This window comes from Papaver somniferum, chromosome 3 (genome assembly GCF_003573695.1).
Source record: "Papaver somniferum cultivar HN1 chromosome 3, ASM357369v1, whole genome shotgun sequence".
NCBI lineage: Eukaryota > Viridiplantae > Streptophyta > Magnoliopsida > Ranunculales > Papaveraceae > Papaver > Papaver somniferum.
Window position 1 is genome coordinate 141484116 of NC_039360.1, and position 25949 is coordinate 141510064.

Genomic DNA, 25949 nt, shown 5'->3' on the forward strand with positions numbered 1-25949 from the left:
GATCTGGAAATAACAACCAGTTGGGATTTTCGTCATAACATGAGAGATTTCAATTTCAGATTCCCCCCCTTCGTGTAGAACATAGTAACTCCACTGATAGACAAAGTGAGGCTCTACGAATTATTATGTGGAATACAAGAGGTATGTTTAGGGATGATTTCGTTCACGTACTTAGGGATGTAATAGATTTCAACTTTCCATATATATTGGTGATTTCAGGGACTCTTGCCACCCTTATTCAATCGCATGATAATATCGCGCAACTTGGATTTCAACATGCAATCATCAGTGATCCCACGGTGTTCTCTGGAGGTCTATGGGTTCTCTGGAAAACCGGAAGGGTCGTAGAAGGATGGGAGGAGTCACTGTGGAAATCACGAGTTCGAATTTGTAACTCTTTCTGACAGTTGTTTCACGGTACTGGAACGGTTGTAGAGATGTCGTTCTTTATTTAATTAAGTCGATAAGAAGAATCTTATTATTGAGGCTTCGAAAGAAGAATCCTATTATTAAGGTTCTATTTGTTGAATTTTCCAGTATGAATACTATTAAATCGAAAATCCTAAACGCAAAGCGCTGGCCCTCCCCCAGCCTTCCCCCACATTCACATCACAAATGTAAAGGCTCCCTGCTAACTTCAGCAGCCCATCAGAAAAAAAATCAATGGCGAGTGATGAAGCCACCTAGTGGGGAAGTGATTGTGGGGGACTGAGGGTACGTAGCAGCTTCAGTGAGGAGGAGGGCTGGGGGAGGGCCAGCGGGGGGAGGGGGGTTTAGCATTTTCGCCTTTTCATCCTGTATAACTATGATAAATACCACCAATAAATCTAATCAACATTGTTGAAACAAATAACCAACTTTACCTTAAAAAAATCTGAAAAGATATCTTCACATCGTTTAGGTGATCCTATGAAACTAGAGGTTCTGAAAATTAGAGAACGTTAATTTAACTACCTGCCAAATCATCTTCACAATCAATATCTCCGTTGGAGATGATTTTTTAGAAAAAAATAACACAACCTGAAAAGGAGCCAAACATCCTCCATATGCTCCAACTCCATTGCTGATTTTTAAACCCTACTTATACACCTGTTCAAAAGATGTTTGGACTTTGGAAAAAATGTTGAGAGTACGACTTCGTGCACCCGCGAGTGCACATTCCTCCCATCCTCATTGGCGGGACTTAACGGAGATACTGAATTCTATTTTCTTTAATTACTTTATACACATAATAGTATAATGGAGCCACAATTTTATCTCCCACGATTAGTCTTTTCATGACACGTGTTTTGTTTTGGTCCGCATATCTCTTAAGGATATATATGAAACTTGACGACTGGGATTTAATTTGTCCAACCTCGTTCTTATCGGTTAAACGTGATGGCCATCTGATAAAAGACGGCTAGGGTAAGTTTGACACTTCGTAATTAGAGACTGGGAAAATACGAGTCGTTCATCCCATATAATTAGATCCGGAAGACGTTTAACGTCAAAGATGAGATCTAGGTAAACCAACAGCCGTGAAAAGATAATCTTCCCATCTCTTCTTAAGCCTCTTCTATTTTCTGTGTTTTGTCTCTCCATTTTCCCATTCTTCTCTCTGTTCCTCCGTTCTGATTCTTCTTAACCTAGGTTTACACAGATTATGTTAAACATGGATAAACCTAATCGACGAAAGGAGAGAAGAAAAATTGAGATTACTGAAACACCAGTTGACAAAGGACCAAAAAAAGGTAATTGACAAACCCTAAGGGTTATTCACAATCGAACAATGCATGTTAGTGATTTTTTGTGTTTTTCTGTGTTAGAGCATTGCTCGGTTGAACCCACCAAGTGTTGGTATGTCAAGTTTGGTTGTCATATTTTAATGAACCAAAACTCATGTTAAGAGTCGCTTGATTATGTACTAGAGTTATACTTCGTATAGGTTAGCTTGAAAGCTTTAGGATATGAGACATTACAAGTATTGCGAAGTCTTGAAGATGTGAAGAAGCGAGGAGATACAACGACAACAATCATCTTTCCACTTGAGATTAGTGATATTTGACTTGAACTGTTTTATTCCCTATCGTATCTTTCAATTCGTGTATATTGAAAACATAATTGCGAAGCATGTTTGAACTCTAGATAGACATAGTATTAAGGAATACAATACGAGGTTTATTGCTTAACTATTAAACTTTGTAGATAAGACATCGCCATAATCATTTGAATGCTATTGTGATTATGTATGGGTATAAGGTGAGGATTTCATCCTAGGGAACAATGTTTACATGTGTTCTAAGGAAGTAAGTTCATAAACTTGTTTTGTGAACCGAAAAGGAAATTGCCAGGAGTTATTGGTTTTGTTATTCATTGCTTATCTTATGAACAACCAATGTGTGTGATAAAGTAGAACCGCGCACAAGTTGTTGTTTTCTTGGTAGAACTGTTCACAAAGTCCTGACGTTTGTATTGGTAGAACTTTTATTAGTAAAACCAATCTTAAGTAATCAACTTAGTACGTATCGGTTATGAAACTTCCAAATGAAAGAGGGGAACCGATCCTTGTAAGGGGTGAAGGGAACCGATCCTAGTAAGGGGTGTAAGGGGAACCGATCCTTTTAAGGGGTGAAGGGAATCGATCCTAGTAAGGGGTGCAGTGCAAGAAGGGAACCGATCCTTGTATGGGGTGCAACACGTTTACAGTAGAAAGGGGAATCGATCCTGTGAAGGGGTGCAACACATAAAATTTAGATACCATATATATGTGGGGAACCGATCCTAGTACATAGTCAACCATATCTTTGGTAAGCTAGTGTGACTATGCGTAGTACTCACATGGAGGTAGAACCGAAACTTGTTTTGGTAGAACCGCAAACCCATGAGTGTGATTGAATGCTTGGTTTGATCAATCACATAGTTCTTGAAAGTCAGATGAACCAATTCTAAACTTGTTTGGAAGTGTGGAAAATCGGTTTCAAGATTGCAAGTGTGAAAGAGAACTTACAAAGTAAAAGATGTCGACAAACTTTGAACACATGCTGAATGCGTATTTCTATAATTGTTCAAAGATATTCCTTAAAGGCTAAATGGAAGAGAATCCCAGTATCGAAACATATAAGTTAAGAATCTTTTAATCAAGGTTATTAATTTATCTTGGATGGAAACTTATGGAATTGGTAATGTGCATTTACTAATTATATTTTCCAAGAGATTTCGATTATATTTTTGGACAAAGCATTTCCAGGAATTATGAAAACCGAATCTGTGCATTTATAAATATCTTGAGAATATTTTCGGTTTGGAAATTCCTTGGTGTCCAAACTTCCTTGTCTATATATACACGAAGTTTTCCTTTCTAGCAAACTAATCCTTCGTAACAATTTGACTTCCTCTTTTGTCATTGTTACTGGTGTAGCCGCCTATAGGAGAGGAGAGTAATCTAATTAGGTGAAATCTCTTACGACCGCTCGTTTTAAAGTCTTCTTTGGGATTGAGAAGCTCTAGCGCGACCCGTTGGTGGGAAACTAGATAATTGCGGTTTATCTTTGTTTTCGATTGATTTGATTGACTAACGGAGGTTGAAATATGATTGCACCTAGTTTGTTTATACTTGAGAATCTTCTCTTCTGATATAAGATTCACTCAAACTAGTTTAGAGTTTCGACAGGGATCTTTAGACTGTTTGTAGATCTAAAGACGATCTTGTGATAATCCATTGTTAACAGACTCCGTTCTGTGCGTGATTGATCACAAGAGATTCAAGTTATTGTGTGCAGGTTTTTATTGAAGATTAAAGAAGATTTGAAGACAAAGAAGATATTGAAGATCTGACATTGGTTTATAATCTTTAGTGTGCACAATACTTGCTTGGGAAAAGAGGATCCAATTAATAATCGGTTTATCCTTGTGGTAGATTGGACTGATTAGTTGAAGTAGATCGGCATCAACACGGTTCCTTTGGATTAAAGGTGTTGTTGGCTTAATCTTACTGATTACCTTTTGGGGTGATTGAACATAATATAGATCTAGACGTGACGAAGGAGTTTATGTTGAGATAAACGGAAGAGCCTTTGTCTAACTCATATCACTTGGTTGAAGAGAGTTAATACCAAACAGATTTCTTGTTCCTTTACTGTTTGGAATACGAACCAAATGGATTGTTCCAAGTACGTTACTGAGGCGTGGGAATACAGACGGAACTGGGTATACTATAGAGTTAGGATCTTGGTCTCAACTATACGAAGTAAGTGTATTTTTTGTAGCAGCTTAATCCTGAGAGTATTCAATTCTGGACAAGGTCCCGGGGTTTTTCTGCATTTGCGGTTTCCTCGTTAACAAAATCTTGCTGTGTCATTTACTTTATATTTCCGCATTATAATTGTTTTTATTATAATTAAAGTAAATCGCACAAACGTTAGTATCCTATTTACTTGATAAGCAATCCTATTGTGTTTGGTTAAGTCCGAACCTTTATATCAAGTAAACACACTTTGTTGTTGTATTGTCTCGATCTCGTATCCATAGACGATCACACAGAGTGTGAACCGATTTGTTGTATTGTCTCGATTTCGTATCCATAAACAATCACTTTCGGAAAAAGGACTTATAGGTAGGAAAATTTGTGGTTTGAGGTATATTTGGGTACCCTCGCCTTTTCAATTGGTATCATAGCAGGCAAACACAAAAAGATCTAACAATCTGTATTTGGTGCGATCCAACCTATAAGAATTGAATCTAATGAATGATTCAGTTAACGTAAATCAAGACATCAAGAGTTCTGAGATAACACTTGATGATGGCATCTACGATTCAATATTTGAAGAAATCATCTCTAGAGATTCTACGAGACAAGTTAATCTTGTTAATAATATAGAAACCGATGATGAATGGAAAATACGTCTACAAGAAGGGTTAGATGAAATTTCCGATGATGATGACTCAAATTTTGAGCAAGAAGTAGAAGAGGATATCTCAGAATACTCTAAACTGCTGGAACCTTTGAAAAATCAAAAGCTGAGATCTTCAGATTTCGTTGGTCTTTTGACTCCTCTTTGTCGATAGAACAAGAAATTGAAGAAGGTTTTCAAGGATATTATATTGGTTACCAAACTATTGATTATCTTCTTAAAGATCGTACGAACGATCTAACTTCTAAGAAATTAGAATGTGAAAATCTTCGTAGAGAACTGTTTTTGTCGGAAAACAAATGTGCTGAACCGGAAGCTATGTTTAATTCTCGACAAGTACAGGTTCTTGAAGAAAAAGTCAGTGCTAGTTTCTCTCAAACAAAATTTTTAGAGAAAGAGCGTGATGTTGCTCTTGAAAAAATTCATTTGTTGGAAAAGAAACTTGTTGAATCTGATGCAAGGATTAACTCTCAACAAAAGAGTTTTGAAGATAAAGAAGGTGTATATCTCTCACAAGAAAAACGCCTTGAGGCTGATCTAGCAAGTGCTCTTGATAAAATCAGGATGTTGGAAGAAGAAAATTTGGACCTCAAAAAGTTCAATACTAGCTCAAACAATTTAACCTCAATGTTAGAAGAAAGTAGAAATCATCGTGATACACGAGGATTGGGCTATAAGGGAATAGATGCTTCAAATATTAGCAAAAAGGTAAAATTTGTTAAAGCTACAAATTCTTCTCAACCAGAGACTTCCATTGATGACAAAGATGCTCATATTTCTTGTAAAGAAGAGAAGTTTGTCAAGAAGGAAACAACGTTGAACAAGGATAAGAACAAGAACAAGAAAACTCGCCAAGCTCCAATGCAAGAGGGTCCACAAAAAGGTAACACTAAAACTCATACTTCGTATTTTTATACTAAGCATTGTTTTTATTGTGGTAATATAGAACACTTGCAATGGGGTTGCAAAGTTCGTAAGATGCAAGATGCACTTTCTATTGTATCAAACGGATTGGCTAAGTTTTCTCCTCATAAGAATTCAGATCGTTATTTTCCTAAGTTTTGGAAAAAGAGTTATTATAATGATAGTTCAAATTTTGCATATCACCCGACAAGGTCATCTCATAAAATACCCAATTATCGAAAGAGAGATGACGTTTCAAATGCAAAGACAAGATCTGATGTTCCAAATTGGAGAAAGGGTGTTTCGAAAAATATTCAAAAGGGCGATGATCCTAATGGTATAATGAAGGAGAAGGCTACTCCTGCGAAACCCAACTCTAAATGGGTCCTTAAGTCCTCCATAGCCAAGAATGGACCAAAAGTTAGTCACAAGAATGACTCTCAGCTGTTAATTGTTGGTGACAATATTTACAAGAGTCTTTTGAAAGGCTAACGAAATACATAATGTCTAAAATCTCTGGTTCTAGTAAAGGTTGTGATAATGACACTCTTCATCACAAGTCAAAGAAGAAAAACAAGAGATAAAACAAGAGAAAACAAACCAAGCAAGAGGTCAAGAATGATGATTCGGTGTTAGTCACTCGTGACGAACAAGAGCAACTGTCTGTATTTTGATATGAAGAGAGAAGAAGTTTCTTTTTATTTGTTATCTCAAAAATTCGAAAAGAGATATTTAACGGGGTAAATAGCAAGGACACGTGTCACTCTGTAATAGGTAGGGAAAGAGGAACACGTAACTTTGGGCACAGAGGATCCGCGCCCGAGGAAAACTGCACACAATAAAAAAAAAAAATTATCAGCGGAAGGTAAAATTTTATAAAAGGCCTACCGGAGGTAAGCAAGAACAACATGCTCATAAGCACACCCAAGGCGTATACAACTAGAGATGATCAACAAAACTCAAAAACAGTAAAAAAACAAACCTGAAACTAAACAAACAAATTGAAATTTATTGTAAAAATAAAAGTTCATAAATCATGAACAGTAGGTAATAGACCTTGATATACGGAGAACAGTCGGCAAGCCAGCAAAGTTAGTAGCGAAAATACTCTTTTGACAGCCTGCATATCTATTGCGTCTCCTGTATGTGCATAACATTTACTTGGTAGGGAAATTGGTACGGAAATGCCCCGGGAGATGACAATTCCCGCATGCCCTCTTATTCGCAGGTTTGGCCCGCGGTTCATTACGAGACCGATACCTGCTCAATCGCGGACGTCCGACTTTTCGGTTATCCAAAGGAGGTAAAACCTTACGAGCAGCTACCGAGGCTGGGATATTCCACGTGGAAGTACTTAATACTGGGTAGATAGGACCCTCGTAACTAGCTCTCCACTTAGATGTCCTGTAGTAGTCGTCACAGAGTGGAAATACCTTTATTTTGTATTTCTCACATACTGCTAAAGCATGTGGACATGGCAAGTGCTGATAATCAAATACCTTGAAACTACAACTTCTAGCATTCATTTTGACCAGGTGTACATCTGCAGATCCGTAATCTGTAACCTCATATTCATCATCTTTGACAAGGCAAGGTGTGAAAGTCTTCACGAGATGTCATAGAAGCTTGAGTTCATTGTTAGCGAAAGAACTAAGATCGTGCTTCCACCCATTAGCTATTTGCCTACGCTCACTGAACCATTCCATTAGAATTCTCCGAAAGAAATCAACAAGATGAGTCGCAGGCAGATGTTTAGCGTGTTTTATTCTTCCGTTGAACGACTCGCAGATGTTGGTGGTCATAAGGGAATATGGTCCGGTGGTTGCCTTTACTCGTGACCAATATTCTACTCCAGGTTTTCTGACAATAATCTGCCGCTAACTGGCTTTCTTATTCAAGGTCATCCGTAGCTTCCTCGTACTATTCATCAGTGAAAGCGAGAGGAGCCTTCAAAAATATTTCATGAACCACGCTTTTTCTGAATTTCTTTTTAACATTACCTGAAAAGCCAAAAACACCGCATGTGATTGTGATTTCTGTTAAACAATAATTATCCCATTCACGAGAAAAACGGCAGTGTGTAAGTGATAAACCTGCAAGATGAAAAACGCAATGGACATGATTCGCGTTACGGAACACGTTTTCAACATCCGGGCATACATGAGTGCCTCGATCCGAGATGATAGTAAGATCGTCAATGTTCCCTATCAAGTTGTGCATTCTACAGAGAAACCATTCCCAAGAATTTTTACTTTCTACGTCAACAATTGCAAAAGAAAGAGGGTATGATTGCTCGTTGGCATCCAATGCAACGGTTGTCAGTAGTACTCCTAAGAGTTCTCCAGTAAGAAAAGTCCCATCGACCGCGAATGCGGGTCTACACGACAATATGAATCCACTAACACTTTCCCCCAGTGCCATAAAGTAATACACAAATTGATCATTCGTATCTGTTAGAATTTCCATCACTGTGTCGGGGTTGTCTCCGCTCAACATGTGGCTGTAACTGTTGAAAAATAAACCAAGATACTATGAAGAAGACAAAAGGGATCAACAATGTTGTTGATCCAAGTAGTGTGGATCAACTATGAGAGTTGATCCAATGTGGTGTGATCAACTGGTACAGTTGACATGAAGTGGATGGATAAACAAGTATTGTTGATCCATGGTACAGTTTTTAGAAGTTTACTTGGGTTACAAGTATTACTTGTTTTAAGAGTTTGCTTGCGTGAGAATTGTCTAGAAGTTTCTTGTTAGAGTTTGTTTTTAATTAGGAAAGTCTTTTTACTTGAGATTCAAGTTTGTGAATCATATAAATAGGTTGTTAAACCATCAGTCGAAATATATGAATTAAGTGAAGCTTGTTTCAGTTTAGTCTTGTGTTCTTTTCATTAAGTCTTTGATATCATATTTTCTACATCTGGTATCAGAGCACTGGTATCAGATTCTAGGGTTGTGGGTAAGAGTTTGAGTTAGAGAAGATGACGAGTTTAAGTTCAATTAAGGTACCTGTGTTTGAAGGTAAAAACTTTGAACACTGGAGGTTGCAGATGGAGAATATTTTCACATACCAAGAGGTATGAGATATTGTGAAAGATGGTTATGTAGAACCAGCAGAAGGAGTTGTAGTTGAAGGAGCTGCGCAAACTGTTTTAACTGAAAACAAAAAGAAGAATTCTAAAGCTACATATATTCTTCATCAAGGTATTCATGAATCTCTGATGGATAGAGTTATTTATATTAAGCAAGCTAAAGCATCTTGGGATGGTTTGGTAAGCTACTACACAGGATCTGACAAAGTCAAGAAGGTTAGATTACAAACTTTGAAGAGAAAGTATGAATTACTGCAGATGGAAACTACTAAAACAATATCATATTTTTTTCTCAAAGACATTAAATCTTGTCAATGAGATGAAGGATAATGGTGATAATGTAGAAGATTCAATAGTTGTTGAAAATATTTTAAGAAGCTTACCTGAGAAGTTTGAAGAAAAAGTAACTGTTATAGAAGAGTGTAACATTGCTGCAACTGTGACTCTTAATGAGTTATTGGGTTCATTACAAGCATATGAACAAAGATTACTAGAGAAGACAACTGCTGCAAAACAAGTTGAAGAGGCACTTCAAAGCCAAGTTAGCCGGAGAAACAATCAAGGAAAATCTAATACTAGATATTTTCAAGGAAGATATAACAATGGAGGGAGATTAAATAATGGATGTTATAGGAATCCATTTGATAGATCAAGAATGCAGTGTTATAATTGTGGGGATTTTGGACATATGGCTACTGAGTGTCCAAAACCAAGAAAGACAGTTGCTAACAATTACAAAGCAAATTTCAAAGCTAACATTGCAGAAAGCCAAGAAAAAGAAGAAGAAGAAAAGAAGGATGAAAACATGCTACTTGCATGTCATACAGCAGAAGAAAACCTCAACTTAAGTGGTATTTGGATACAGGTTGCAGCAATCATATGCGTGGAAGAAAAGATTTGTTTGAAAGCTTGGTTAAGTATGTAAGATCTACAGTAAAGTTTGGAAACAACTCAACAATTCCAGTTATGGGAAAAGGAAGAATAGGGATTATTCTTAAGAATGGTTCTAAAGCATACATCATGGATGTATATTATGTTCCAGGTTTACATCAAAACTTGCTAAGTATGGGACAATTGTCTGAAAGAGGATATTCTATGAATATTTACAATGGTTTATGTTTCATCAGAGATAGAAGAAGAAGATTGATAGAAAGAGTGGAGATGACTAAAAATGGACTATTTCCTTTGAACATTCAGCATCAAAAGGAAAGTTATTACAGTAGCAGTGTGCACAATGACTCTTGGTTATGGCATAAAAGGATGGGACATGTGAACTTTAACAGTTTACAAAACTTAGCAAAGAAGGAGATGGTGTCAGGTTTACCTTTCATAGAGATACCAGAATCAAGATGTGAAAATTGTATCTTTGGCAAGCACCACAGAGATCCATTCCCAGTAAACAAAGCTAGAAGAGCTGATCAACATTTGGAGATTGTTCATAGTGATCTTTGTGGTCCTATTGAAGTAACTTCACATGGAGGTAATAATTATTTTATAACTTTCATTGATGAATTTAGTAGAAAAGCATGGGTTTATTTGCTTAAACAAAAGAGTGATGCATTTCAAGCTTTTAGAAGTTTCAAAGTTTATGCTGAGAGACAAATTGGTAAGAGTATCAAGATCTTGAGAACTGATAGAGGTAAAGAATATACTGTTGTTGACAAATTTATGGAAGAGAATGACATTCATCATCAACTAACTGCAAGATATAAACCACAACAAAATGGAGTTGCGGAGAGGAAGAACAGAACCATAATGGAGATGGCAAGAACTATAAGAAGAACAAAAGATTTACCAAAAAGTTTTTGTGGTTATGCAGTTGACACAACTGTGTATTTACTCAACAGATGTCCTACAAATAGTTTGAACAACATAACACCAGAAGAAGCTTGGAGAGGTGTAAGACCAAGTGTAAGACATCTGAAAATTTTTGGCTGTATTGCATATGCACATGTACCCAAAGAACTAAGAAATAAATTGGATGACAAGAGTCAGAAGTGTATCCTTGTTGGTTATAGTTCAGTAACCAAAGGATATAAATTATACAACCCAGAAGCAGGAAAAGTGTTTACAAGTAGAGATGTGATCTTTGATGAAGATTCAAAATGGAACTGGAATAATGGATCAACAACTAATGTTGATCCATATAACAATGGATCAACAAAGGATGTTGATCCACATAATATTGGATCAACAAGGAATGTTGATCCACCTGCTGCTGTTAGAACAGTTCTAGCTGAAGTTGAAGAAGAACTGCAGATTCAAGATAATGTTGAAGAGCAACATGAAGAAGCAAGAACAGAAACAGTACAACAACAAGAAACTACAAGACCAAGAAGAAAGTATATCATACCTTCTAGGTTGAATGATTATATTGTATCAAGAGATGATGAAGATACTGATGATGAAATAGTGAATTTTGCACTATTTGGAGATTGTGATCCTGTAACTTATGAAGAAGCATCAAAAGAACAAGGTTGGATTCAAGCTATGAATGAAGAACTGAAGTCAATTGAGAAGAATGATACATGGGAACTAACAGAACTTCCACCAGGGAAGAAACCCATAGGTGTTAAGTGGGTTTATAAAACAAAATACAAGTCAAATGGTGAAGTAGAGACAAAGAAAGCAAGGTTAGTAGATAAAGGTTATAAGCAAAGACAAGGAGTTGATTATTCAGAAGTATTTGCACCAGTTGCAAGACTTGATACAGTAAGTATGATCATTGCTTTAGCAGCACAAAAGAATTGGAAGATATTTCAGATGGATGTGAAGTCAGCATTCTTGAATGGAGTGTTGGAAGAAGAAGTTTATGGAGAGCAACCAGCTGGCTACATTATGGAGGGGAAGGAGAATGAAGTATACAAGCTAAACAAAGCTTTGTATGGTTTGAAACAAGCACCAAGAGCTTGGTACACAAGAATAGATTCTTATTTCATTAAGAAAGGATTTAAAAGATGTCCACATGAGCATACTTTTATACTTGAAAGCTGATGATCTTGGCAATCATATTATAGTATGTTTGTATGTGGATGATCTTATATTTACTGGAATAGTTTTGAGATGATCAAGGAATTTAGGGAGGATATGGTGAAGGATTTTGAGATGACAGATCTTGGATTGATGTCATATTTTCTTGGCATTGAAGTTCAACAAACTGAAAAAGGAATTTTTATTAACCAACAAAGGTATGCTGAAGGAATTTTGAAGCGTTTCAAGATGGATAATTGTAATCCAATCTTAACACCAGTAGAAGAGAGACTGAAGTTGACAAAAGAATGATCAGGAGAGCTTGTGAATTCAACAGACTTTAAAGGTCTTGTTGGATGTTTGAGATATTTGACTGCTACAAGACCTGATATCATGTATGCAATTGGATTGGTTAGCAGATTTATGGAAGAACCCAGACAATCACATTTACAAGCTGCAAAACGTATTCTGAGATATGTTAGAGGTACAATCAGTATGGGAATTCTCTATAATGTTTCAGAAGATCCAAAACTAGTTGGATTTACTGATAGTGATTGGGCTGGTGATACAGAAGGAAGAAGAAGCACATCAGGTTATTGATTTCAGTTGGGAACTGGTTTTTTCTCTTGGTCATCTAAGAAGCAGCAAGTTGTTGCATTATCTACAACAGAAGCTGAGTATATAGCTTCTAGCAATTGTGCTACACAAGCTGTGTGGTTGAGAATGATGTTGAAGTCATTGTTTGAAGAACAGAAGACACCAACAACAATAGTTTGTGATAATAAGTCTACAATTTCATTAACTAAGAATCATGTGCTTCATGGAAGGAGTAAGCACATTGATATTAAATATCATTACATCAGAGAGCTTGTCAGTAACAAGGATATAGCTGTGGAGTTTGTTGAAAGTGAAGAGCAAGTAGCAGATATTTTCACCAAGTCTTTGAAGTCTAACATTTTCATTTACTTGCGTGGAAAGTTGGGAATGATTAGTAAAGAGTATCTTGGTTTAAGGGAGGATGTTGAGAAATAAACCAAGATACTATGAAGAAGACAAAAAGGATCAACAATGTTGTTGATCCAATTAGTGTGGATCAACTATGAGAGTTGATCCAATGTGGTGTGATCAACTGGTACAGTTGACATGAAGTGGATGGATAAACAAGTGTTGTTGATCCATGGTACAGTTTTTAGAAGTTTACTTGGGTTACAAGTATTACTTGTTTTAAGAATTTACTTGCGTGAGAATTGTCTAGAAGTTTCTTGTTAGAGTTTGTTTTTGATTAGGAAAGTCTTTTTACTTGAGAGTCAAGTTTGTGAATCATATAAATAGGTTGTTAAGCCATCAGTCGAAATATATGAATTAAGTGAAGCTTGTTTGAGTTTAGTCTTGTGTTCTTTTCATTAAGTCTTTGATATCAGATTTTCTACAGTAACCGACAAGATGCTGGTAAGAATCGTCTGGTATTCCTCTACATAATTCTAGGCCGCATTTGTTGCACAGATAAGCCTGCTTGTAAGTGAGGCTCAAACCGAACTTAATTTTAACGTCGTGTTGTAGTCGTCTAGGAGTGTAAACACTGTCGCACCTGTGATATTTTTTCTTCAAAACATCAGCAGTGGCATCTGTGATTCCTCTTCTGGTCCGAGTTTCACATTTGTTGTTGGTACAAGTGTGTATAGTAGTCATCTTAGTGATCCTCCACCAGGTCAATACATTATACCTGCATGCTCGTAATTTTCATTGACAATCCCTATCTTTGCATTTCACGAAATAAACTTTCGTATCCGATTTAACAACCATAAAATCGAACCCATGGACTATGGATGCTATTTTTATGAATAGTACTAAAAGCCTTTTTTCTTTAAAGTTGTTTTTCTCACAGAGCTCATCATATCGCAATCTTCTCATTGCACTTGGGGGTTGACAGTCTGGTTCTGGATTTTGGATTAACGGGGAATCATGAAGTCTGCGAAGTTGCAAGGCTTCAGGAGATGATGCATTTGCCGTTGAAGTCCTCCTCCGCTTTGACACGTTAGAAAAGTCTGCCAATTCAATAGCGTAAGGAAATGGAAATTTAATCTAAAAAAAAATCAAAAACACATGAACCATACAGAATTAGAATCGGGGGCAACAGGGTCTGCGGAGGGATATGTTGGAATCTTGCAACAATTGAAGAAACGTCAGATGTATCAAACAATAAATATAAAGAACAGTATCAAACAACTCTACCACGAACAAATTGATGAGGGCAGAATCACAGGTTCAACAAGCTGTCCTTAACACATTAGTTCGCGGGTATACTCTGAAGTAATGCTAAACCCCAATTTGCGAAGATGTGTCCAGGATAAGACTGCCCGATATAACTTGAGTTAGCACAACGCAAGTTACCCACTCTTGAACTCAGCAACAGGGATGGAAGCAAAACGCCGCACAAAATATAAGAAGAAGAAGAAGAAAAATAGACCTAGAAATAGTCGCTGCTTGTGTGTTTTTAAAACAGAATTTCGAGTCATATTTATAGGATGAGATACTTGCAAATCAAGTTAGGTTTTTTGTTTTCTTCAAAAACAAGTAAAACTCGTAAAAGGAATTTCCCACATTTAAAACTCTTAAAAAATAATTTTGGAATTAAATTCCTAAAGAAAAAATTCTCCCAAAAATAAATCTGTGTAGGAAAGGGACTTGGTACATGGTATACGCGTATATCGCATGGGTCAAAATATGTATTTTTGCCCACCCGTTTCACCCACGTTTTACAATTCATACATAAGTGTATGATTATATAGTAGAGCTCCTCTTTAGTTTTCCACAATGTAGGACTAAAGGTTCCACTTCATTCACCCAAAAATGAGTGAATATCCTTAGACCCTTAGGTCATTAGATCAAACCATACCAAGACCATAAAAAATTTTTTAATTAAAACTCATTTTCTCCAACAGGATATACAATGAAAGGGAAACGGCATGAACCAATGAAGAGGAACCACACCTTGATCGTTCACATTAGCTTCGCTCGGTTGCACATGTGCACTAGCACAATGGAAATCACTAGGATGTTTAGAATCCGACTTAACAGGATTTGTGGGCGTGTGACTTTCTTCCTTCCCCAATGACTCGGTAGTGGGTTTCACAGTGAAAAAACTAGGAAGGTTAGGGTATTGGCTCTGATAAAATTTGAGGTGAGCCACACAATTAAGAATAATCCGCTGCTTAAACCCTTTGACATGGACATGAACCAAGCCGTAGATGTCTATAGCACATTCATGCTGCAATTCCAAAACGGAGGTTGTTATGGCCCTCAACTGCTCCCAGGTGTAATCATCGGGAAGCGATACGATCTTCAGATGTTCCCGATCGTGGATGTATGAATCATCTCCATTCGGCATTTCTTGCCAGACTCCGTTGTAGTGAATGTAGACATCATTTGTTGACATATTTCGGTAGCTACTGTTGAAACCAGAGAGCAGTTAAAAAATATCATAGCGTAAATCTTTAAATTAAAACTATTTGGTCCTTATGACGATCTACGCTATTATTTGCCACCCATACTTACTGCAGTTTGTTTTATTTGATCGACTAAGCAAAATTTCCATTGACAAAAAAAAGGGAGAAGAAGAGTAAGAGCACAGTAACGGAAATGTCTCGAAATATAACGTATTCCAATCACTAACCACTTAATCAAAGGAAAATTCCCAAAATTTTAGAAAGCAAGAGAATATGTGAAGAAAAACAAGAGCATACTTAGTATGGTTATAGGATTATTTTTGGCGACCGATTTTGGTGGATAATATCAAGTGTAGCCCTGCAATTAGTTGACTAAAAATCATGTAAAAAGAGAAATAATATGAATTAACTTTGAATATGCCACTACAAAACAAGTAGCTTATAGGGACGGCTGTTTTGAAAAAAAACGTCTCTAAAGAAGGATATTTGGGACGGTGATGGCCTGACTGTCCCTAATAGTCATAAAATATTTAAATCAAGGCTAAAATATGTCCGTCCCAAAAAGAAAACATGGCCAAATAGTATTAGTGATGGTGGAACAGGGGACGGTACATAAACCGTCCCTAATACCTCTTGGGACGGTTTTTTGTCCTCTTGGGACGTTTTTTTACCGTCCCAAGAGACCTTCTGTTTTGTAGTGTGCATTAATAAATTGCTTATCAATCCACAAAATTTGTAACTGAGGATTTCCTCTTTAGAGAGATACTATAGAGGTCCCCAAAATTAAAACATATCGTAAAGTGCCATCTAACGTGGACATACCTCGCTCCCCAACTAAAACTTATTTGAACGTTCTACACATGTGAAGATATAATTGAAACCTGTGAGTTTGATAATCCTTCTTACCCTGGAACACCTATCTCGAGTATATATATAATACTAGCGCTTCCCGCGGTTTGTCCCTTAAAACTCTATAACCGAGATAACTGATACAATCCAAATCTGGGACAATGAATCCTGACTTTTGATCACTCTCTTGTCTACCCCACTGTCAAACTCAGTGGTTTATGGGGCAGGGGGCCTTGGGTCCCCTGCTCGGAAAACTCTGTACCACTAGCAAATTAGTAACGGAAAATTCTACAACTTGGACAACTATTATAGTCCATATCTAGGACAGTCAATCCAGACCTTCCATCATTTCCATCTTCCCCCACTACCAATCCCGATGCTAGAGTCATTCCCCTCTTTAACATTAAAATTGTACCACATCGTGTCCCAAGATTGGACAAGCATGTACCAATCCTGTGGTGGAAGGACAGGTCATCCAATTGGTCCATAGCCTTCGGCCAGGGTTAAGAATACAATGATTGTTGTAAACATTGTCCAGGGAACTACAGTACCTGATGGATGAGGCGAAGATTCTTTGCGAAAAAAGAAACTGCTTCATGTCATTCTATCCATAACTACCGGTGGCTTTATCCACGAAAATGCTAGATGACCCAAACCAATCCCTTTCCGCGCTAAGTGCCATGTAGGCATTGGTCAAACCAATAAAAAAGTGACACACTGTTTTTCGGCCGAGGGAGCGGACGACGGCAAAACCGCCACACTCATTTTTTTCCGCTGGGTCCTGGTAGTCCAGCGAATGATAGCAGGGGGCCCGGTATTTGTGAATGACTTTACACGCGGTTCTTTTTTCGCGGTTTGTTTTCGTTGTCCGTCTAGAATTTTTGAAGAACAAACCTAACATCGGGTATAGTAGGTCCCACTTCATAACCAGATAAATATAGATAAGGTTACGCCAGTTAGCTAAACGCGTTTGCAGTAGATAAGGTTTATAATAAATTGAATGCATTGGACAGGTGGTTCCGAACGGGGATATGGGCCCCGCCTCTCTGAGATTTGCAGGGCATGGTTTTTATGGGACCTACACAGTGTCGGTGCGCAAGGCTTTAGAAATGGGAGTATCAAAAATTCAAAAAACTCCGTTTGTTGGGATACATTAAACAACTTTGATACAAAACACCCCAAATTTTAAAAATTGATATAAAATCTCTGAACAATATTGGTTTGGTCAAATTTCATAATATTATCATTTGATATCGTGAAACCAAAGATTTTAATGATAAAAATTAAATTTATGATGAAATTTAATTTTGGTGGTACTGGATGCGGTGGTTGGTAGGGGTGTTTTTTATGATGATGGTTGCTAATAGTGGTAGTAAGGAGTGACAAAAACTCCTGGAGTTTTGATGGATTTTTGTGGATGAGACCTTTGAGTGACCGCCTGTATTATAAATTAAAAATTAATATTAAATTACAAATATAATTAATAATGGTCTCTCGCTTCGGCGTTACAACAACTGATTGCTAGCCCGTTTACATATACACTTAGTCATCCCTGCCCCCGTCACTAATCTCGGTCAATTGCAACAAGAAAAAGATTTCGTCACCTTTTTTAATTTTTATCTGCCACTTAGAAAGATAGTTATTCCCAGGCTTTTATCTGATCTCTCTCTATATAAATATGTATACCTTCAGAAAAAAATTCTGTTTTGACACCATTATTTTCTTTAACACTAAATGTATATACTATCTTTACAAGATTAATTTTCTTTAACAAGCTCTTTTCTCAGATCAGTAGCGGAGTCAGCGAGAGCCGGTGATGTCTAGCATTCCACGAGCATTGTGGTTTGAAATCATGACAAGGGTTCCAGTAAATACAACCTTTGTTTGAAAGTGTGTCTGCAAATTTATGTGCGATATTATTTCTGAAACCTATTTTGTTACCATGCACTTAAAACATGCCCTTCAGAAAAATAACCAGAAATTCTTATATTTTTTCCGGGAAAACGAGTCAAGGTTAGCTGTATATTCTCTATCAAAAAAGGTTATCTCGGTAAGTCATGATTCAATATTGGCTTGCAACGGTCCTGAACATACTTCGGTATCAGAGGTCCCTTACCAATGTTTTGATTTTGATATTACTTTGTTAGGTACATCAAACGGTCTGGTTTGTCTGCTTTATCGTAAACTCCCCTCTCGATCTTTCATTTTTCTATAGAACCCCGCTACTACAGAATACAAAGAATTACCCAAGTTAGAAGCACTTCAACACTACAACCGATTTGACATCCGGATAAATAATTTTGGTTATGATTACAAGACAGAAAATTCTAAGTTGGTTATCGTGTCCCGCATTCGTGCAAACAGATATTATTCCAAGTTTCACGTACTCAGGTTTCGAGAGAAGTCATGGAGCAGTGAAATTCAGCCTTATTATATTCACAATTTTAAAGGGGAGATTTTTCTTAATGGCGCTTTCCATTGGATATGTGAAAAGATACGCAAGGCCTCTCGCGTAATATTATCTTGGGACATCAACAATGAAAGATTCAAAGAACTGGAACTTCCAGAGATAAATATGGGGCGGGGTTGTGTCTTGATGGATCTAGGGGTAGTTGGTTTGTGCCTAAGTGCACTTGTACATATTCCAATGGTTCATGTTGAAGTATAGGTTATGCAAGAATATGGATCTAAGGATTCATGGAGTAAACGCCATTTTATAAGCCATGAAGCTATTGTAGATCACCCTCGTTTCAGAGGTTGGAGTCCAACATACTCATGCCCTTTGCATATGGCATGTTTTTTTAATAGCGGTGAAATTTTATTCTAGCTGAACGGGGAGGGTATTTTATACGATCCCAAACATCAGATAGTTAAAGAAATATATGCAGATTGTCAATTGTTGACTAAAGGTCTGAGCTATTATGTGGAAATTTTAGTTCCTCTCGGCTCTGATACTTTCTGGATCCGAAGGAGCAAATCCATCGATCAGAAGAAACGTAAAATAACCGGAAAATAATATATGCGATAGGTCCCATGTGTCAGTCGATTGGCCCAGCCGGCAATACGAAACATAGGCTTTGTCGTACCATGGTTTATACATCATTTTCGTTTTTTCCCTAAGTTGTTTAAGTCCGGTTACAGTTTATAATGAAAATGAGACTTCTAGATCTGAGCAAAGAATTTTTATTGGATTTTAATCAATTTCTTCGCTATTAGGGAGATTACTTTCTTCAGATCGATTTTATCTGTAATAGTGTTTTTTTCTATAGATTTGTTAGTGATTTGGGTTTTGGATACAACTACGATTTCGTATGCCAATTACATAATCAATCTTTACATACAAGATGTACCTTTGCAGGTTGCTCTTACTCTTGGAATTTATTTGCGTTTTTGCACCTTTCATTGTATATGTTTTTTTATTACGATTATGATGTACTTGTTTTTTTACTTAAAAACCATCATGTAAAGGAGGTCTGCCAAGATTTTTTTTTTGAAATCTATGGCGGTGGGGCCCTGCTCTGTGTTTGTGTCTGTATGGTTTTGGCGGTTTAGAATATTCCTTTTTATTTTCGGTTTTTGGCGGTCTGATAACATCTTTGCTAAACGCACCGTGAAGAAGGGGATGGACGGTCCAGATAAGCCTCTTCTTCTCTGCTCTGGACCCAATGAGCTCATATGGGCGCGTTTTCTTCCGCAAATCGGAAAACTATGAGAACCCTATCCACATCGTGCTTGTTATATCAATTTTATGGTCGTTGGGATATTGATAAGATAAAATTTAACTTCAGTTCGAGGAAATGTAGTATGATGCATGTCATCAACAGTCTTTTATGAAAAAGCGTATATCCCAATATTGATAAGATAACACCCATATTCCCTCCGCTGTCATCGTTTACCATTTACTCCACCTCACCAAACGGAAAATGCTTTCATTCTTCAAAGTTGTCTTCCCCACAAATCAATCCTCAATACGAGTTACAAATAATCGTAAAATTGATTTCATCAAACGTGTTCTTTTTTCACAAAATTGGTCAATTAACCCAATACAATTCCTCATTGAAGAAGACATAAAATTTGATACTATTCAAATGAACGAAAACATAAAATTATCCCACATATAAATTTTGATATTATTTAAATGGACGAATACATAAAAATAGGCAGGATTTAAACAGTTTTAGTTTCATCCGACCCCTTCAAATACTTTTTCTTATTTTTAAATTATACTATAACGATGCATCTCACTCCACTCTCGCTATTTATGAGGTCCTAGACCTTTTATTCGAAAATAAAGCACTTCAGTCACTCGATTTTGTATATTATGATTGAAACATAGATTACACGGAAAACTCACGGGAGACTCCATAATCATATTCTTCTTTGTCTTCAAAGGTGCTACCTATCTAATTTTGCCAATTTTTCTTTTAAATTTAATTTTTTCTTTCCACATTAACAACACGTCGACGAATCCACTCTTTTAGTCCAATTATTTCCACGTTGCGTCTTACGTTTCTTCGGTGTAATGTTTATCGGTTCGCCCCGACTCGCAACATATGTATCAGAGACGAGGGAAACTAAGGTTTCCAAATAAAAGCTTAGGCCTCTGATTACCAAATAAGGACTACCCGCACGTACATCTCTAACTGTTTGATACTGGGGATTATATGAAATACTCTGCCCGGATACCGAGAATAAAATTTCACCGCTTTTAAAAATATACACAACCTTCATAGTGTATGAGTACGCGTATCCCATTGCGAAACTAGGATGATTCACTATAGTATCATTGATAATGATGTAACGTTGTCACCATGAATTCCCAGCTCCATATTCATGCATCACCCATACCTGAATTTGACTCGTCGGAACACGTACAAGGGCACAGAGATACAAGACCATTATCCCGATATCTAGTAAGACACGGCTCTGATCCCAGTTTATTTTTGGTAATGGTACTTCTTTGAATACCTCTAAATGGATATCCCACAATAATATGAACTGAGCGGCAGAGCCTCTCATATTACATACCCAAAGAAAAGCACCAATAAGAAGTACCTCGCCGTTAGAAGGATGGATATTATAACAGATGGTTTGAGCGCTCCACAACTTTTCACGTAGCCTGAAGACGTGAATATCAGAACCATCACCAGGGGCATGAATAGCTGCAGCAATAACCAGTTTAAAATTGTCATTCTTATAATCGTTACCGAAATTATGAATACATATATCGAATTGGTTGTATTCATTTAGAGATGGTAATTCGGGTAGTTTCATGTACTCTGTTGTAGCGGGGTTCCAAAGACGGAAGAAAAACAGAGAGGGGTCTTTATGATACAACAGGCAAAACAAACCTTTGGATGAACCTAAAAGAGTAACGTAAGAATTTGAATATTTTAAGGGACATCCGATACAACCGTATACGCCGGTAAACCCGTCGACGCCAATATTGTGTCATGACCCTCTGAGAGAACTGTGCTAGATGTCGAAAATCCAGAAAACATTAATTTATTTAGTTCCAAGGTAAAATGAAAGAATCTTAGATTGCTTTTCTGAATCGCATGGTTTATGTGCAACATGGAAAAACCATCTTTAGAAATAATATCTCTCATAAATCTGCAGACGCACTTATAAACGAAGGTTGTTTCCACATGAACCCTTGAAAGAATTTCAAACCATATAGCTTATGGTATGCTTGACATCGCTGAATCTGATACTGATTTTGCTGCTAATTTGAAAAAAGAGTCTGCTAGTGAGAGATAAGGTTCAGGAATTATTTTTTCCAGGAATAAAGGTAAAACATAATAAAATTCTGAATTATAAACATTTTTTCTTTCCGAAAAGTGATTGTGTATAAAGAAGAATACACCATCTCTGTTACGATCACAATCAATTAGGCATTTTAAAAGTAACTCGGATTACCTAAAAAATATATCTATCCGTATGGGCCGACTTACGAGTTCTCAGCAGCTGCCGTTGGTAGGGCTATTTTTGGCGGTTTTTGTCAGTAGACAAAGTGCATGACACACCGCAAAGACTTCCGTGAAACATACCGAAGAGATCCAATGGACCACCAACGTCTCAACAATTGGAAATGATAGGTATCCCGAGTTATCTCCGACGGAAAGGGATGGGCCCATATATTATTGATGCAGACCTTTATACGGAGTCACGAAAATGCTTAACTTACCGAAAGTTTTTGCCGAATAATATCCCACGACGTAGACTAAGTTTATCCACGGCGTTGTGCCTTTGATAGACTGTCCCTAGTTGTTTTGGTATTCATTATGGATCAGGATTACCTTAATTTCTATCGATAATCACCGAGTCCACTTTCAAACTCGTCTACGGTACGCGTTCATACAACTTGACCCATGGTACAAATGTGGAACAACCCCTCCACCACTGGGATCTATAGGCCTGGGTATTTAAGGCTTACGGGGCCGAGAGGGGATCGGACAGTCCACATCGATTAAAAAATCGCTCCGGCATCGGTAGGCCCTCCCTGCCAGGGAAAATAAGGGTCCCACTATGTGTGGAAATCTAGGCAGGGAGTGAAGGTAAACATGAAAAGCTTACAGCTAGATATTTCTTTTTTTTGATCGATCAAGAGGAAATAGATTAAAATGTGCACAAGCCGTACACCGACAATTACAACTTAAAAAGTAGATTAAAATGTGCACAAGCCGTACACCGACAATTACAACTTAAAAAGAGCGATAAAGCCCTAGAACAAAAACATGAGCAAAATTAGAAAACTACAGAAAAAGAAGCTTAAAGTACACAAGATGGAAATTCATCTTTGAATACCTAGAGTTAATGACTGAAATTGCGAACCAGCAATATTACATTTACGTAGTACTCTTATCGACCTCCTCTAAGGTTAGTTCCTTATGGTTTTTCCTAAGGTCGCTAAACATTTCTTTTTGACCATTCTTTGAAGAGGGGAAACTTAAACCCCATAAAGAACCTGCATCCAAGAGTTTTACAGCTGAAATTTTATGAGGATCGTCGAGAGATTTAGATATACCTTTCTTTTTGGAGCTTAACGTACCATTTGGGAAGAGGACCGTTGCTTTAGACTTTAGGCTCGAGTTTGTGATGCATCCTAAACTTGGCGCAGTCGAATTCCGTTTTGAGATGCTAATCTTTGAATCTTCCTTTACTAAGGGAGCTGAAACAACCTCATTCTCGTCTTCAATCTCATGAAATCTGTTATATGTCTCAAAGCCAGGGGGAATGGAAGGGTCTGTAGACGAGCTGTTTGCTTCAAGCAACGGCTGGACTCTTGATTCACAACTCATCATACTACCTTCCTTAACCTCTTAAAGCAATAAAGACTCTTTGTTTTCCATAGATCTTTTTATCTTTTTTCTAATAGTCTTTTTTACAACGACAATATCCTTATGAATAGTACCAATAGCCCCTTTAACAGCATTGTCCAAAGAAGTGCTTGAGACAATCTCAAGAGGCTTACTTATATCCATAGGCAATTCATTAGGAAGTTCATTGATCGAACTATTATCCTCCATGTCCTTAAGAGCATGGAAAGCTTTAGATAGCTTGATTCCAACTTCCGCGTTAGCAACAGGAATTCTAGCATCCACCACAGGAATGGTATCAATAGTCACATCATCTTTAGGATCAGAAGCACCAACAAATTTCTCCTCCTTGTCTGTATTTTTTCCTTTCTTTCTATATTTATTTCCTTCATCTACTATTTCCCCTTCCTCTGGCTTATTTTGATCCTTCCTACTAACCCTGCATTCAGATACAATGTGCCCTACAATCTTACATTGCCCACAAAATTTTGGAACCTTGGGGATTTTAATGTCTTGATAAAATCCTCCATACTTTGTGCCAATCCAAATTCTACCAGGGATTTCTTTAGCTAAATCGACTTCAACCATCATACTTGCATAATAACCGATTTCACGCTTTAGAGTTGTCTCATCAACTTGAATTGCTCTACCAATTGTTTTAGCAATGGATAGAATGATTTCCTCCTTCCAGTATTCAATACATAGACCTGGAAAATGAGCCCATACGAAAGCAGTGGAAGACTTTTGATTTTCATGCTTGAAGTTTGGTTCCCATTCCCTAACCTTCAAAATCTGATTCTCCACCTGCCATAAACCACCACTCCAAATTCTATTCTGATCATCTTCGTTATCAAGTTCGATGACAAAAAAGCCTTTCCCCATCGGAATCAATTGAGAATTTCCTTTTAACTTCCATTGATCTTTCAAAACCCTATCAGCAAGCTCTATTTTCAATTTCTGGAAATCTAACCTGCCTATAAGACTAAACTTCCATTCATCCAAACTATTATCCAATAATTCATCAGGAATCATTATTGCAGTATCATCACCATGTTTACTTGCTTCAGGAAGAGAAGAAAGGTCAATCAAGGTTCCCATTCTTTTAGATCCTGAGTTATTAATTTTTGAGCTCCAAGATCCATCAATGGCAGAATTAACTACCATATTTGAAGAATTTAAAGAAAAAACTAACCACCCATCATCGATACTAGATCAATAAACAAAAATCTGATTAAGAAGTTATCTGATTTTAGTGAAGAAATTTAACCTAGATTTTAGTCACGCCGTTGAAAAATCGCCTCAAAGTCGCCCTCCACTTTCTTTCTCTATTTTCCACAGATTACAGCTAGATATTTCTGTCCCTATATATTTAGGGGTATAGCATCTACTTCACAACGTTAGGTCGCATACCCTGATTATTTCCAATTGTTTTTATTATATTGTATAAAGACTTGAGACTCTCTTCTCATTCATCCCCAAATTTCATTCTCATCTTAATTGCCATCACATCTGATTTTAAACAGAAAAACGGAGTGCCAAAATGATCTCCCGGAGTGAAGTAATTTTCAAAAAAACAGGAAATGTATCCAACAAGAGAAATTCATGTGAACAACCAAAACCGTACTGGTACAATCCAAAGAATTAGCAAGATAAAGAAGTGGAGGGAATGGCCTGAATCAAGCTTTCGTGGGACATCTGGCAGCAGAGAATCTGCGGTTTACCGTCCGAAAAATACCACATTCTTTACATGCAACTTCTGCATCAGGAAGTTCTACAATGCACAAGCATTGGGCGGTCATCAAAATGCTCACAAAAAAGAAAGAGGAGCCCCCACAATGTATCATTCACATAGATTCAAAACTTCAACGGTGATGAGTACACCCTACGTTGATAATGAACAAAGAATAATTGCTTCCAGTGCTCACCCAATGGTCTTCCGAAACCGTAACATATTAGAAGGTATCACCGTTGGCCGTTTTTACGATGAGGAAGCCTGGAACAGTGCGATTATAAAGACGGCAAAGCATGACTCAACAACAAATAGCGATCCAATATGGCCTAGAACATTACGAGTTGATTTACACCAATCGAACCAAGTAGTTTCGTCAAGTCGTCAATCAGCATCAACCGATGTTAGCTCACTGAATTTGAATCTTAGTCTTCGACCATACCGATGTTAGCCTTTTCTTCTTTAGTTTATTTTTCTACGTTCTAAGACCGTTCATGTGTAATACTCTGGTCAAACACTAGCATATCATGTGTTTAAGGAAATTTATTCCTGCTGTCGATCATAATCGGTTACTATGGCTCTTGTCATGTTGGAATTTCTAATTTTCTTATTTCGTTCTATGAAAAAATAAATCTGGACAAGTTTTGAACTCCGGTCACTGCCATCATCACTCAATGGCTTCAGTAATGCAATGATATCTGCAGTTTTCCAATTATATGTTTGGGAACTTCAGGCTAAGCTTCTTGTTG

At 37.2% G+C, this 25949-nt stretch overlaps 2 protein-coding genes across 2 annotated transcripts; one reads left to right on the plus strand and one right to left on the minus strand.

Moving 5' to 3' along the window:
- Window positions 1-23474: 23474 nt before the first annotated feature.
- LOC113360045 lies at window positions 23475-24635 on the minus strand. Its single transcript, XM_026603597.1, has one exon. The coding sequence runs from the start codon at window positions 24633-24635 to the stop codon at window positions 23475-23477; it is 1161 nt and encodes a 386-aa protein (XP_026459382.1).
- A 416-nt stretch (window positions 24636-25051) lies between these two features.
- LOC113360046 (zinc finger protein 7-like) lies at window positions 25052-25651 on the plus strand. Its single transcript, XM_026603598.1, has one exon. It carries the CDS (start codon window positions 25052-25054, stop codon window positions 25649-25651), a length of 600 nt encoding a protein of 199 aa, XP_026459383.1.
- The last annotated feature ends 298 nt before the right edge of the window (window positions 25652-25949 follow it).